Source organism: Falco rusticolus, chromosome 5 (genome assembly GCF_015220075.1).
Source record: "Falco rusticolus isolate bFalRus1 chromosome 5, bFalRus1.pri, whole genome shotgun sequence".
NCBI classification, from domain to species: domain Eukaryota; kingdom Metazoa; phylum Chordata; class Aves; order Falconiformes; family Falconidae; genus Falco; species Falco rusticolus.
In genome coordinates, this window is record NC_051191.1 from 90436189 (window position 1) to 90452552 (window position 16364).

The 16364-nt window shown below is 47.3% G+C and overlaps 1 protein-coding gene across 1 annotated transcript in view; it reads right to left on the reverse strand.

The window, feature by feature from the left end:
• Positions 1-9267: 9267 nt before the first annotated feature.
• TBX15 (T-box transcription factor 15) overlaps positions 9268-16364 on the reverse strand; it is a 98079-nt gene continuing 90982 nt past the window's right edge. Inside the window, exon 8 of the mRNA XM_037389795.1 lies at positions 9268-11489. Within this exon, the coding sequence (XP_037245692.1) occupies positions 10705-11489 (785 nt within the window). The 3' untranslated portion in view covers positions 9268-10704. The remainder of the gene's footprint in view (positions 11490-16364) is intronic.

Sequence of the window (16364 nt, forward strand, 5' to 3'; positions counted from 1 at the left end):
AGAAAGATATTATTTGTCTTCAAAAGGATTTAAAACTCATCCAACAAAAAACACCCAGAAATAAAGAGGAAAAAAGGGGGGGGGGGGGGGGGGGAATGCAAGTGCTGTAGAAACCGGCAAGTCACAGAAGAGTTAAAGTTCCGTACATGTGGCCAAGTTAAATAAGGCCTGGAGGGCCACACGGTTCTCCCCCGAGCACCCCCTGAACTCTGGGGGGTGGGACTGTGAGAGGCCTGGGAGGTGAAGTTGGCCCCCATTGTGTCTTGTTTAATTTGGCTGCTTGAAATACTGACTTTTTTTGTAATTTGGCTCTTCCTACAGCTCTCACACCTTCCCCTAACGTAAACGTCCTTTACATTTTCAACATGCCTGTTCCCCAGCCCTCCATGCCGTATTGTTTGGACAACTGTGCCTTTTTCTCTGTGCACCGACGCAATGCTGCTGGCACTGGGCTGTGCTTACCCGCATGCAGAGGGAGGAACAAAGCAAACTGAGCGGCACCGTGGGCACCACACTGCTTTCCAGGGGTGCACGGCTCAGCTCGGGGTGCCCGTTGGGAGCCAGCCGCCGTGCCCCAGCGGTTTCTGCTGGCCAGCAGCAGGACTGCTCCACAGCAGCACGCAATGGTCAAGTTTTCCTGCCTTTGTGACCCACAGCCTGTGCAGCCTTAGCTGGAAAATCTCACCACCGCCTTGCCATGGGTTGGTGATAAAATACTGAGCTCGGTCTCACTAAGCCTGTGTGTCTGGGTGGTGTCACTACAGTGATGGGATATTGCTCAGACTCCCTGTGCTTGGTGGCACCTGTCGGCGCACAGCGTGCTCCTCCTCCTATCTGACTTAAATTTGGAATGCATAGACCAAGCGACGTTACCTTTAACACGGCACCAAATTGCAAATATGGGGACTTCACCATCACTTCTACCAGTGGCTGCAGCTTGGCAACAAATGGAGCAGAGTGTGGCTGGGGTACGCAGTGCCAAGGGCAAGGCTTTGGTTCCGTTTACTCTGTAAAATGGATTTACGTTGCCCTGACCAGCAAGGGAGGCACGTAGCTGCTCTCTAACTGCCTTGGCTATGGAAAGCAGAGGATAAATCAGCAAGTACTGTCCCAAAGAGGAGTTTGTAGGTATTTTTCTGGCTACATAAAGCAGTGAAAGCTCTCTTGAAAATTAATGAACATAAAACATAATTTAATGGAAAATCTGAAATTATGTTTTTTTGCTGTATGAAAGTCTTTATTTAGACATAAAAGCCCAACAAGCTTGCTGAAGAGCAGTCAACTCACTCCCATGCTGAAGGAGATTAGCCTTCACCTGCAGCATTAGAAACGTGTTCCCCCTAAAATACGTACCAGTCTGAAAGAGCAAGGCTGGAAGTGGGTGAGAAAAATGCAGGGAGGGAAGAAATGCTGGTGGCAGAGAGCAGAGCAGAAGGTAGTCAGAGCACACCCGTCCATGCCACTGCAGAGTCTCTTTTGGGGTTGCTGGGCCAGGGGACACTGTACCTGTGTCTGAGGGCAGAGCTTGTGTTCTTTCACCTGTACACCACCAAAAGAGCCCTTAGAAGAGAGAGTCCAGCTGCGACGCCTCTTCAGGGACTGAACACCAGCAGCCAATAACATTTTTCTTTACGTTGTTGCTGTGAAGAAAAAAAAAAAAGATAAGAAAAAAGTTCCAGAAGGAAATCTGAAAAAGTGCAGTGAGAAGCCAATGAGGCCGGGAAATGGAAATGGATGGCTGGACACTTTGGGATTGTTAGAGGCAGCTCTGGTTCAGTGAGATCTGCTGGGCTGCCGCTTTGCTGGCCTGGGAGATACATTAGAAGATGATATTTAGAAATCATAAATAATCTCACTATATTGCAGCTGTTAACATTCTGGGAAACGTGGATAAAAGTAGTGGAGAACTGAATTAAAGAACCCCCCAGTGGCACAATTGTGGCAACAGCTGAAGGGAGAAAAAAACATAGATATTATGGATGGATGAACATAGAGAATTTTTTAGGTTTGGATTCAAGCTCAATTGAAACTGTGAAAACTCCCCGCTTGCCTTGTAGGGGCAGCTCATGGATGCTGTATGTTGTTCCTTCTGTTGGAAGAAGGACTGCTCTGTGGAACTGTTGGACTTAGAAATGGAAAACTGCGTTAGCACCGGGCACCTAGTCCACAGCCCACCCAGGGCTGCTCCTGCAGCGCTTGCCCAGGTGTCAGAGCTGTGACTGCTCCACAGCTCAACTCAGCTCCTCAACCACTTCTTATTCCCTTGAATAACAATTGTTATTCACCTTGAATTCCCTCTCTCCCTGCATCTTCTCTTCACTGCTTGTTGTTTATGATGAAAAGTAAATCACCACTGAAAGTCAGTGTCGAGGGGTGTCAAGCTGCCCTGAACGTAGGTCACAGGGTTTGTGTATGGCTGGGGCTGCGTTTTGTAGATGCCATTCATTGGTGCCAATACACCGCTTAGACCTGAAAGAGACGGGCCTTGGCAGATCCCTCCACATCAGGTGTCACGGCACGCTCGTGCGCTCACAAGCTCAATGTGATGGGGATATTAGAAAGCAGAAGGCAAAGAACTAAGGCCATATGGAGCTGAGCTTTGCTCCCCCTCTCACCCTGTACTGTTGATAAGCCTTACTGTCTGCCCAAGCTACGGTCACGTCGGGCAGATGCTTCCAGCCTTGCGTTGCTCCTGTGTCATTACAGAACCTCCCCACCACCTCCTGTGTGGTGGAAAACACAGACCCCAGAATTATTTCATTACTCAATTTGGATTTGTGCATGAGTAGCGCTGAGACAGGAGCCAGGGTCTTTATTTCTCAACAGGAACCAAGTATAAATCAAGACTCACTATTAAACAGGTTTTTAACTCCCAAAGTTCTTTGAATCAGACTCCTTCCCAGGTCATGGCAGTGATGGGAAATGCTTCCCAAGTTACAGGGACAGGCAGCTGAGGGAGAACTCCTAACACTTTGTGGTGTTTGTGTCACCCTAAATAAAGAATGAACAATTAGGCATAGCATAAACCCACTCATGTTTGTGTATAGACAACAGAACCAATTCTATGTGCTTTTAATCGTGAATGTTTAGTGACTAGTTGCTTGATACATTTAGTAGCTACAAACAGGCTATACAATAGTGTATACAATGTAAGCCACAAATTTAATACAGCACATTTTATGTTTAAGGAGTGAATATGTTTCCTTTCAAAGGCTGATTTTTTTTGTTGAAACAATTTTTGCCTTTGGGATCAGAAGCTAAAGCATCGCAAGCTCCTTTGGACAAGTTCAAATTCTCCATTCAGGAAGGAAGGCGGTTTATTACTCGTTATCCAAAAGTACCCGAGCTATTTGCAGAACTTCTTTCCAGACTCTCTGTTGTCTTTTTTGCTACGTGTGTATGGCCAGTTCTTTCTTATTTTAGATTTGTGCGCATCATTTTTCATTCTTACGTAGGTTTCTTCAGGCTACCTCCACCTCTTTTTACATAATAATGTATTCCTTTTTACTTCTTTTCCCTCATTTCACTAAATTTTTGTGTTGGTTTCCTCTGATCGTCTGTAAAACTCGACTTTGTAACGTTCACAGTTAGGGGTTGGAGGATTTTATGGGTAGTACTATAGCTGTAGCAACTCACATAAAAAGAGTGCAAGACTGTATAGACATGGAAGCGATTTTTATTTTGTTTTCTAAAAAACATGAGACTGCCAACACACACATGGGACTCACAAGCTCCAAAATGTATGTGTCCATGTATTCTGGGCACAATATCTTGCATGCAAGGGGCGACTGCCATTGAACCTTCATCTTATGGCTTTCTTTTCACTGATGACAATGCATTGGCTTCTTGACAGGTCTTTTATATGTTTGAGGACTCACAGGTATGGAGCTTTCACCTTGGAATCTTGGCTAATTACCCATTGTAAATCTCGGGTGACATTGCTGCACGTTTTCTCCCTCATTTTTGGGAAGCTTCTTAGTGAAGCTTGGCTTCTCATTGGTGTTACAGAAGAGAAATGGCGCACACGGTGTGCTGTAGCCTGGCTGCCGTTCCCCTGTTACTGGGTTGCCAGTTTTCTGCTGCTGGGTCACCCGTGCTGTGATTTTGGTGAAAGCAACACCTTCCTCGGGGTTTACTAGTTTCACTGCTATTGATCATATCCCTGGCTCTCAGTACAGGCCATCCTTTAAAACCTTGTTCTCCTGTTTCTCTAGTGCTTTTACACACACATCTGTGTTCATACTCCTTTCTAACTAATCTTACTATTTCTGTACACAGTCCTTTGCATAGCAACATAGTACAAACCACGGAGAACAGCACTGGCACTGGTGTGGGTCACTGGCAGGCTGCACTGCAGTTTATGCAGGGCTAATTGCACTGCAACTTGTTCTGTCTGCTGGGGGAGGCAGATGCAGATAATTACATCGTGTGTCCAATCACTGGACTGCGTTATCTATCTAATATAACAAACTGACTGCAGTTTTCCTCTGCACCAGTTTCTGGTCCAGTTACACCAGCTTAAAATGCAACTGTGTTAATGTGCAATTAACTGACTGCACATTAAGGGAAATGCTATAAACCAGCTCGGGTAGGATAGGACCTCAAGGCCATGGCACCCTCCCACCACCCCTGATCCTTACAGAGGCAGCACCGGGCAGGCGGTGGGCGCTGCAGCCTGTCCCCAGGGCTGCCTTGTTGTAGTCTGGAGGGAAAAGCCCTTTCCAGGCACAGGCACTTCTGCTGAAAATGGCTCGGGGCAGCCTGTCGCTTTGGCCAAACCAGCACCACGCTCCTGTCACCCTCAGAGAAGGGCTGGTGCTCCCTGCTCGGGCCAGCTTTGTGTCCCTGCACTACTGCTGCATCCAGTCGGCTGGAAAATAGTGTCCTGAGGTGTGTGCGGTGCTGGATGCTCAAGGGGAGGCAGAGAGCATAGGGCTGCTTGTGAAACTCTCCAAGAGGAGCCCACAGAAGTCACCCTATCTCAGTAAAGGGCATTATCCAGCTGAATGTCAGGGCTTCCAAAGTGCTCAGCAAATTTAGAACATTACTGGAATAAGAACAGCATCTGTAGAAACTTCAATCAGTGTAAAATTAGACAGGCTCCTAATCCTTGCCCCCCCTCAGCATGTGATGAGTTGCACATTGAGTCAGAAAACTAGACGAGCTCAGTGCTCCGGAGACAAGACAACTGCGCAATTAACCCTCCCGTGGAGGTTTATTACCCCTCCCCAACCAGCCCATGCCACCCACCTCCAGCACAGAAGCCGCATTTGTCGCCGGGCTGAGCACCACCATGGCACACGGCCACGCTGCGCTTCCCCAGCCTTGGCCCCCATTCAGCCAGGCTGGAATTCTCGGAGATTTTTATTGTAGAAAGGAGCTGATCTTTAAAGAGGTGTGCTCCGTGCACTGCGCCTGCCATGTGCAGCCAGGTTACTCTACTGGGGTGATAAGCAACACTTAAAAACACAGAAAAACAACCCCCGAGAGAGTTCCAGGGACCTTAGCTGTGTGCGGTACGGTTTCCTAGATAGCAATGAGAGGCAAATTAGAAGGAGCAGTCAGAAAATGGTGAGGAGTGAGCCGCTTTTCCAGCTGTCAGTTCATGGGGCAGCAGCCACACAACCCCCTCCCCGCAGCCCAACGGACGAGCGCTCAGAGCGGTGCCATCAGCGGGCTCGGGGCGCCGGGTGGCAGACCGGGCCAAAACGCCTGGTCCTGCAGGCTGCTGCTTTAAAGAAGAAAAAGTGCTGAAGGAGTCAGATGTTCCTCGGACAGGAACTTATTTATGGCGAATGATGCCCTGGCCACACTAGCACTCTGCTCACAATGTTCTCTCACTGCTCTTATAGCTGCGCTCCTGGTTCATCTGCAGCACAGATGCGGCACGCTCGGGCATCCCTCTGCCCAGACCTTGGGTGCACCTTCATGTTGTCGTTGTTGGGTTTAGAACGATGCCAGATGAGCAACAGCCAGCAAAACCCATCTGCTAGTGCTAGCCTAACGTGGGATGTGTGCTTTGGGTCACTGCGCCTAGCTGTGTTGGGGGGAAAAAAAATAATCTGAATTTTTTGTTTGTTTGTGTAATGGTAAATGACTCTCTGTCAGCCTTCACCTACATCAGTAGAGTTTCACCCAGTATGCAGCACATCAGCCACACTGGCAGATCCTCTGCTAGTGATTTTTTCTGTAGTATATTTGACATAATGTCACAGATTGTGTACCTTAGTTTGTATTTCTGTTTGTGCCCCGAGCATTTTGCTTTAGCACATAGCGCTGACATTCCCTCCAAGAACGCAATGTCGCACTGGAGTGCAATGTCCTGGTATTGCTGAGCCACACTGACTGTGGTCACGGTAATATTTATGTCCTGTGCCTGTCAGTGCGTTAAAGAATGAAGCTAAATAAACTTTGCGGAGCTGACAAACCTGCTCCAATTATTTCTGCCCCATCCTTTCCATTTGTGTAACAAGTTGCCAGGTTTGCATGTGGATTCTGTGGTTCTGTGAGGGATCTCCCATCACTGAGATTCCCACTACCCTTCCTGGCATTTAGATTGGGCTTTTAAAAAAGGGTACTTCAAAGAGGTGCAGGATGTTTCACCTTTTACACTCGCAGCATCTAAACTGGGTGACACAGAGCCTTCTCCTCTCCTGGGCTGGAAGCCAGAAGTCTGCATGGGCTAAGAGCAAACAGCTCAGCCCAGGGGTGGTGGAGTAAAGACCCCCTGGTTTCTGCAGCTTGTGGTAGATCCTCTGGTGTCAAATGGCCAGCTGAAATGGGGGGTGGGGGAGTGTGCACGCAGGATACCTGCTCCTTGTGTGGTTTCTTTGAATGAGGAGATGTCACACAGTCACCTTCCCTGCACTGGGAAAATGAGTAGTAAGAGCCCTCCGCATCTCTTCTAAAGAAACATGGGCAAACGTACGTCTTTGCGACTGTGAGCACGCTATCAACGCTGCCTTAAGCCGGCCAAGGGGTTCGAATGTTCGTGGCCAGGCAGGGACGGAAGGAAGGGGAGAGGAACCATGCAACTGGCCCTCTGCCCCCCACGCACGCACGTTTGGCAAATGAGCCATCAACGGGCTCCTGGATGAGAGCACAACCATGCCAGGGCTCTCCAGCCCTGTGGTTAGGGCAGTGACCCAAGGAAAAGGAGCCTTCCAGGGGTGGCTGCTGTGTGTGCTGCAACCAGGGCTGCCCCCCGGGTGAGCTGCTCCCAGGTGGATCTCCCCGACCAGCCCCGGTGCATCTTCCCACTGCCCAGCGCCATCACCCCTTCGCTGGGACGCGTAAGTGGCAAAGGGCTCAGAGCCTTGTGTCCCTACGGGAGTGGCCAGGGAAGAAGAGCCACTGCTGTACACAGCACCTCTGTCATACCGGGTCCACTTCAAATTCAAGTGCTGCCCTTGTGTTTCTGGGGGGCTTTCAAGGCTTTAAGCAGGTTGTCTGCTCGGGGGGAACTTATCCTGGGAGGATTTCACCTGTGCGCCTAACTGAACATTAACAAATCTATTTTAAATAATTTTGACATGTTTTAGTCTGTTATTTTTGATAATACCTTCCAAATACTGCTCTAATTTTGCTTTGCAGACTGACAGCCCAAGAAGAAGGTTGCTATTTTTTACCCCGTTTCACTGTTTGCTTGATTTTAATCCTCATGTGTAAGTCACTCCAAGTCATATTTGTGTGCTTACAACTTCACATCTTGGGACAGGGAAGCCACTCTCAGGTTTTTTCCTGTCTTGATGCTGAATCTTCTGATACTGAATCAACAGAACACTTAAATGTATGCTAAGATGAAGGAATACCTATCTAGCTAAATTAAGATCTCTCATTTTATATATATATATATATATATATGCCACATAAGAGCTAAATAAATCTATCTATAAATATGGTCAATAAATGCTTACCCAAAGATCCATAACTCTCATACCAATTGGATGGAGTAACCTTATCTCAGCATGCTGAGGCGCGGGGTTGGATCAGGGACAGGGTGCTCAGTAACCTGAAGGATCCCATTGCTGAAACGTCTGGGTGACAACTTCAGAGCTCTTCCCCACAAATTGCTACTAAAATGCATGGAAGCTGGGGTTCCAGCTCTCCACACTGATATGGCAGGTTGTAACCCACATCTGCCTTTTGCTTTCTTCAGCAGCTGCTTCCAGTGATAAATTTTGACCACATTAATTTTTTGGTTTAATTGAGGTTAGGAACGTGTATTTTGATACTGAGAGCAATTTTGATTTTGTTGAATCACATTCTCACAAGCTCACTCACAAAGAATTAAATGGAATAAATAAAGAGCAACTAATGCAAAGAGCCGGCAGGAGGAAGCCCTGGTTCACCCACCACACCTGAACCTGTGGGGATCGTTGCCGCGGGATAGAGTCAAACCCCAAAGCGCAGCAAACCTCAAAGCGCAGACTGAAGAGTCTTTCTGAAAGATTCTGAAAGGACTAGAAAAGCTAAAGTTTCAAGACTAAGCCACTCCCTCTTTCAAGATTAAACCAAAAATTAATTACTAGGGGTAAAAAGAAGACAAGGGGAGGGACAGGTTCTCTCCCACCCATAGTCTCTCCCATCTTCCCAGAGCATCCGCCGGCAGACACCAGTAAAAGCCAGAATGCAGTCGCACAGACTGGGCACAGAACTGGGAATGCTACTGGCATATTTAACTTCCCCTGTCAAAACAAAAAATAAGAAATGCTCGCAGAATTTCTCTTTCAAGGTCTTTCTACCTTTCTGGTGCTTTTTCAATTCAAGGGAAAAAAAGAAAAAAAAAAAAAAAAAGAAGAAGAAAAAAGAAAAGTGTCTTGATCCAAGGGAAACTGTAAACACTGCAGCCATAACTGGGAGCCGGGCTGGAGGCGCCCTCAGCCCCCCACTGCTGTGGTGCTGGTGGCTCAGTCTCTTGCTGGAAATGCAGTGCAAATGAAAACCTGACACATCCCCGCAAATGACACTGAAACATGAGAAACAAATCACGCCGTTATTTGTAAGTATTATTTTCTATACGGGCTGCAAAAAAGTATTCTGAAGAGGTTTTTTATTAGACTTTAACAATAAGGATAACATCTCTAGCTGTCCATTAAACACACCTCCGGTGAGGGCAGGCACCTTACAGATGCCAAGAACTCCATTTTTAAAATTTCTTGAGAAGACAGAATTTTTTATTTTTATTGTAATATTGCCTGGGGTTCACAATCTAGCGCTGTGCCATCAGTTCCTCTGTTGTGCAAACACGCGTGACAGTATTTTGAAAGTGTCTGTCCCTAGAAGAGCACCGAGGAAGCCTCGCAGACAGAGAAAAACACAGAGGGAACAATTGCAAAGATTTATTTAGCGCATTCTGTGCTTGGCACTTAGAAACAGAGTTCCGTGCATAGGGCAAATCTTTATACACCTTTTTCTTCATACATATTTTACATACCATTTTTATTGCCCTCTTTTATATTCATAATATTGAATCCCCCACTAGGCATATAAATACATTTATCTACAACACCTCACAACAAATCTCAATAATATCTGTATTCTGTTACTTGGTATTTGCATTTTCACACAACTTAAATGCATAGCTTGCACCAAGCTACAATTGTTTTCTTATTTTTAAAGGATTTGAAGAAAAAAAAAAAAAAAAAGACAAAAAAAAACAGAAAAGAAAGATGTCAAAAGGCAATGATCTCTTTGGTTACACAGAGACCACATAGCAGGCGGGAGGCTGGCGAGTACTCGACCTCAGGGATACTGAAATGCTAATGGTTTTCTATGGCAACTCTTGCATGCAGGGTGAGGGAGGCCAGCTGCGCTTCTGCAGAGCAGTGCTGTCCTTTCTCATCGCTCTTCCCTGTGAGCTCAGTCTGGACAGTTTCCTCCCGTTGGGTTGAGTGCTGTGGGAAACACATGCCCACAAAGGCTGTCACCCCTTTGGTTTGGGTGCGTCACTTCAGGTCACGCCACCAGGAGCTGAGCCCCCCTCTCCTCCATGCATCTTCCCGAAGATCAGTCCCTGCTTATGTCTGAGGCTCACTTGTGGGTTCAAACTCTTCTCCCTCTTCTCTCTCTCTCCCATCTCCACCTGGCTGGGAAGCTCAGCCCTCGCAAAGAAACCGCTGGCATGAAAATGCACAAACCTCTTTGGGAGGAGGCTCCAGCCCAGCAGTGCCGTTCCTGTGCTACGGTGGGAGAAGGACCCATGGGCCACCGCTGGCTTCAGAAACAGGCTGAGGTGCTCCAGCAACAAGGAACGGTCTGGGAAGGGGGAGGTCTTTAAAGCTACAGGCAGCGCAGCTTCAGAGGGCAAAGCCCCAGGAGGCTGCCTTTCTTCAGCACCCGGAGACGACAGCACAGGGGCACGGCTCCCTCCACACTGAGCGCTCACGCTAGCTGGGAGTTAATGCATAAATGGTCTATTCAGCTGCTTCTCGTTAAAGTCATGCCCTTCTCTCTGCAAATGTCCAGAAAGAGCAGACGCTCCATGCCAGGTCTGGAGACCCTGGGCTACAAGCAGCTGCGATGGCTGTCAGTTGAGGCTTCCCACAAGATTCTGTGGCACATATCTAGATGGCTCGTGTTCTTATTTATCATTACAATACTAGTTCCACTATAAGTTTGAAGGCAAAAAGGTACTGGGATGGGTTTACCCCTGGAAACGACGAAGGTCCAGCTGCCTTCGATGCCAAGGAGAGGCATGGCTTGTTAGACCATGTGCACAGACATCTGTGAGGAGGAGCCCTGAACCGCACCGTACTGTCTGTTGTCACAGGCGTTGGCCGTCTGCTGGTTGCTGGAAGGAGGGCTGATCATGTGCATCCCATGATCCATCCCTGTGGAAAGGTATTGCCTCTCTCCGAAGGCCCCGCTGGATGGTGAAGAGCAGAGTAAAGTGCTTTGGGAGGTGGTGAGTTTCTCCGGGCTTGCTGCCAGCCTGGGGGAAGCAGGGAAATTGTATCCATAGAGGTTGTAGGGATTGTGCAGGGAGAAGGCGTTGTAGGAGCTCTGCTGCATGTGGCCGCCACCGAACATGTGTGAAGAAGAGGAGGTGGAGGCAGGGTTGCCTGCTTGCATGACATACTGAAACTGGGAGCTGGGGAAGGATCCCAGCTGGCCGCTGTACGCTTCCATCTTGCTGTTGCTGGGCAGGGAGGAAGGAGTCGGCATTCCTGAGATCAAGGATGGAGTCCTCTGAGGCATGAAGGTTTCGGAGGGCTGCGAGGCAGAGGCGGTGCCGCTCTGCAGCCGGTTGTAGCCACCATCACTCAGCCCCGGGTAGCTCTGCAATGCGGCCATGTTGCTTCTGGCGCACGGGGGATAATCGGACAGGTTGAGGTTGCAAAGCTGACTCTCCCGGCAGCCAACGTTGAAAGTGTTGGGGGCCAGATGAAAGGCTGGAGGGGAGCAGGATGGAGAGAGAAGGTGAGAGGAAGCAGAGGGCGACGGGGTCCCCGTGCTGGAGGTGGTCGGGGAGGTGCCTGTGCTGCCTCCTGCAAAACAAAACAGATGGGAGGATGTTCAGCACCTGGGACCACATCTGCAATACGAGACAGTCTCATTAAAAAACAGCTTAATTTAATAAAGAAACAAGGGTGGTAAAATGGCCGCTGGAGAACTCAGCCTTTCTTGGCAAGGGCCCTCACTTTATTAATAGCATCCCTTGGTCTTTCCTGTTGCCTTTTTGTTATGACTTTGTATTTTTGATGGAGGTTTTCTTCCCTTTTAAAAGAGGAAATGGAATCAAGCCTGCCACGGAGCAACCCAAGGCAGTGGAAAAAGCTGTGAGGAAGCACCGCTCCACCAGTCAAGAGATCTGGCATTTCCAGGCAAGTTTATCTGGTCCTTTTTTGGGGAGGAAAAAAAAGTCTTTTCTCCTCTCTCCTGGTCTGCAGGAAGACCACCAGTCAATGAGCTGCACGGGCTCACCACAAACATGCTTTATCACCCGCTCCTTGTGGCAGGAGGTGGCTGAAAGCATGTTGGACTTCTGCACTGTGCAACAGTTTTTGGGATGGCTCATGGTGCAGCAATACTGATTTAAGCCAGAAGTAACGCTAAAATGAAGGGACACAGTTCCACAGGCTGGAGAAAGGGGATGTGGCAGGATTTTCAGTCATGTGCTTTGACTTTAAAAGAAATTCCGTATGTTGGATCACTTGGTGTTAACAAAATATTGGTACATATGCATGTACGTAGTCTCAATGTATTATGCAGTATCGATGCTATGAATGATAGACCTGATCATTTTGCGCAGCAGGGATGCTCACACGTTCTGACCTGGGAAAACAGTGCTGTGTAATACTACCAAGAACAGTAACAAACTGAAAGGAAGCAATACGAAGCAGCTGATGGCACAATTTTAAGCTTGAGAAGAGATTACTTATAGGCAAGATTCTGAGTTAGAGGAAGCTTCCTTGAGCAAACAGGAAAACCAGTTCTGTCCTCAAGGGACTGCAGCTTGCTGGTGTGAAACTTTTTTTTTTCCTCGTTTGAATGATTCTGTCTGCGTGAGATTCTATTTCTGCATTTGGGCAACTGAAGACTCTTTGAAAAGGAGCAAAGAGGTGTTGTGAATAAATTTGATGAAAGGATAAGTAGAACCAGAGGAGCAAGGAAGACAACCAATGAGGCAGCATTTTGGACAAGCTAGAAGATGACAGGTGAGAGGCAAAGGGACTGGAAAAGAGGATGTTAGAGTGGGGAGCTGAAATTTAACTCAGGCAGAGATTGCACACTGAGGATCAAAAGTAAGGGACAGCTTTCTCTTGTGTCACCTTACAGAAAAAAAAAACCAGCAGGATTTTGAGACCAGCCTAGGTCTGCTGCACGGTGGGGGAGAAACGGGATGCAGTGCTGCTTGGAAAAAAGAGAACAGGTGATGCTAATGGTCAAAAGATGCCCTGGAAAGACAGGTTCTGTGTCAGTATATGATTGATGGTGATAATGCAAGTGAGATTATATCTGACTCTTTCTAACACAGAATCTAGGATGAAACAGAATGGGGCATTAGAGTGAAAATGTAACTCTGAGACGGGGATTTTTTTTATTTAAAAACATTTTTTATATGAGAGCCAGGAAAAAAAAGAAGAAAAACAGCCCTGGGTAAGCGCAGCCTGGAGTGGCTGCCGTTGACCCAGTCAGTCTCAAGAAAATGCATGTTTCTGTGTTGCTGAGTCAAAGCAGTCGTTCCCATTACCAGCCATGGGGAGGAATGCTTGTTGCTAAGCCACTGACTCCTTCCATCGCAGTCAGAACCATAGAAAAGAAGCATTGTGTCAAATCTCCATTAAAATTAACAGGAAAATTTGAAGTTTCAAATGGCATCATGGTCTGTCTATATTCCCTTCTTGACAACACTCAAATGCTCAAGCTTGCTAGTGCATTTTATTTCCAGAGTTCAAAGACTTTTTGAGTGAATTTCTGATTTAGCATTTATTTTAAAAGGTACACACTTCCCTAGTTTATTTAAAGTCTCTGACAGCCACTCTCTGGCTGACTTTGCTGCAGTAGATTAAGATGGTACCTCCTCCAGCCTGCCTCCCTGCCCCTCTGTTCAGGCTGTCAATGCTGCAGCAGGCTCAGCAGAAGGGAACATCTGCCTCTACACAAGCAGTTTCATTGCCAAGTCCATTTTAGTTGAAATTGCTGATAGAAGTGAGACTGAACCGTGGTACGCAACTGCGGACACACGTTTCCCTGTTAGCCCTGCACTAGGGAGGGCAACCTCCGACAGCGAGGGCAGGCAGACAGCTGAGTTCATATATCATCACTTAGCTATCAAAGCCCAAAATACAAAGGTCACATAATCACAAAACAAATACAGCACGAAGTGAGATGTATTTAACCCACAGTAATCCCACACTTCATTTTTTACACCACATATTTCATGAACAAACTTCAGACAGTGACTTACTTGCTGACAGTGTCTGGAGAAGAAGTAAAAATACATATGTATGAGCATTTAATGATCTGTTTGAAATAAAATACGTAGAATAAATGATTAACTGCAATGTCTTCATTTCAGTCTTCCTTTACCCCATAGTTAACCTTTAAAAACTATGCAGGAGAAGAGCACATGCACCAGTTACCTTAAGCATTAGGCTTCAAACATCTGCTACGGAGTTATGGTCGAGCCACAGCTGTAACTGAGGCTTTGGCACCACAGTAAGGGTGAGTGGAGATCTCCATCAGCAATCGTCAGGGTTGCTTAATGGTCCCAGAACTGAGAACTGCACATTTCAGGTTACCCCTAAAGAGGGACTGAAGTGATTCTGCCCTGAATTATCCCTATTTCCAGGCCAACAGAGAAACCCTGAAGTGACAACACAGCCATTAGGAAACAATGTCAAAAAGATATATTTTTTTTCTTTTTCTCCGTAACTTTACAATGAGAAGGAGGTGAGAGATGTATCAATGGGAGCAAACGCCAGACCTGAAGACTCTCTTTCAAGAATGCTTTGGATGCCACCCAGCAGCACAGGACACACCACGCTCCTGCTGCAGCAGAGCACAAAGCAGAAGCCTGAAGTTCCTGATCACTTACAGAATAATCTTTGCACCTTTAAGCGGAATGGGAAACAGTACAAAGCAAGGCCCACCTCAGCTCATGCTCTGCAGAAGGCAAACAGCTCCACTCTGCTCTGAATGATATTTCTGATCCGCCTTTGCTGGCAGCACAAGCTACGGGCCAAACGCAACCTGGAGTTTTCTGAAGTTTTAACTTGGACTGCGGCTGTTACGAAGCCAGCCAAATACCCCCAGAGATGGCAGCAAGCCCAGCCAGAATATCCACAGCATACTACAGGCTCTGATACACAGATGTGTATGTCGTTTTAATGGAAGGCATGGATACAAACCAGTCTAGTTAAACTGATACACAAGGCTATGTTTAGGTCTGGTTTAAGTCAACTGAAACCACATTTAAACAATAACAAAATGAATCCCTCAATAATTCTCTTCTGTTCCTTTTCTCTACCCACTGTTCCCCTTGGAAATAGCTGCCAACACCAACATCATTTACCAGTAATGTCACAGTATCTCTCACCTCCACACTTATCATGATTCCAAAGTGATTAACTGCTATTGAGTCCGGTCCCCAGAAGTTCATTTGTGGCCCTGCACACACCAGCCCCACATACATGCAGGTAGCAAGTCACATCTGTATAAAATACAAGGTTTGTAACACCAACGCCCCCTCCTTTGTATCTGAACTCCATGGCAGACGAAGGTGCCTGTCCCCACAGTGTCCTGCCGTTGCAGACCGGGTTTAGCCAAGCACCGGTGCTATCCTGGCAGAGGCCTGCTCTCTGTGGGCATACGAGTGATGGCTGAGTTGATCTTATCAAAGGGACGGGAGCATTTCCAAAGAGGGGGAGCGGAGTAGGATCTAGTGCAAGAAAGGTCAAAACTTGCAAACTGGACCGAGAAGTAAGAAATCATTGGTAAGGAGGGGAGGTGGGAAAAAGAAGAATGAAATAACAGTGGAAAACAGAGAAACCCTGGGGAGACAGTGGGACGTAAGGGCAAACCTTCTTCTTCATGCCAGCATTCCCTTCTGTGACACCATATAGAAATGCTGGTCGTGTGTCAGTGTCACATACCTGTGCGCAAAGAGTAGGGAAGAAAATACAGCTTCTTATCTGGGTACAAATAAGAACTGCCATTAAAATTTCATCTCAGGTAGCTTATGACCATTCTTTCCTTCCTGTCACCTGTGTCCTTCTAAGCCTCGGTAACAGCGCTGTCTCTCTCTGTGCTCCCAGTAGAACCCTGCTTTTGCTTTTTTACCTAGACTGAGCTTGTGGTAAGGACAGTTCAGCATAAACTGCAAGCCCAAGCATATCCAGTCCATGGGCATGATGGCCTTCAAACCAGGGGCTGGAGTATTCTTTAAGCATTCATCATGCCAGGGCGTCTGAAAGACAATGGAGACCTCTTCCACACAGGACAGGTCACTTCGAGAACTTCTAACACTGCGGTGTAGATGGAAAACACATCTGCCAGGAGCCAGAGTTAGCCAAGGGAGCTTTCTGGCAACAGGGGGATAGGGGGGAGAACATCAGGGCCAAGAGAGTCTGAAGCTATTGTGCATGGAAAATTTTCTGGGATCTCTCTTACAAATAACACCACACTAGTCAGTTGACCCACAACTCATGCCAACCTCCTTTATCTGAAAGGTGCACATAAATCACACTTTGGACTCCACCGCAGTGTATGTCCCTTGTTAATGTTTCCAGGCACAGTTGCTACTGTCACCTGCAGTGCCTCTGTACAAACGGCTCAGCCCCTGAAGACCTTGCTTGGTGGAGAGGAGGGGAGAAAGCGCAAGCTGAAGCTGCAACCAGCACAAGATATGTAAACGAGTG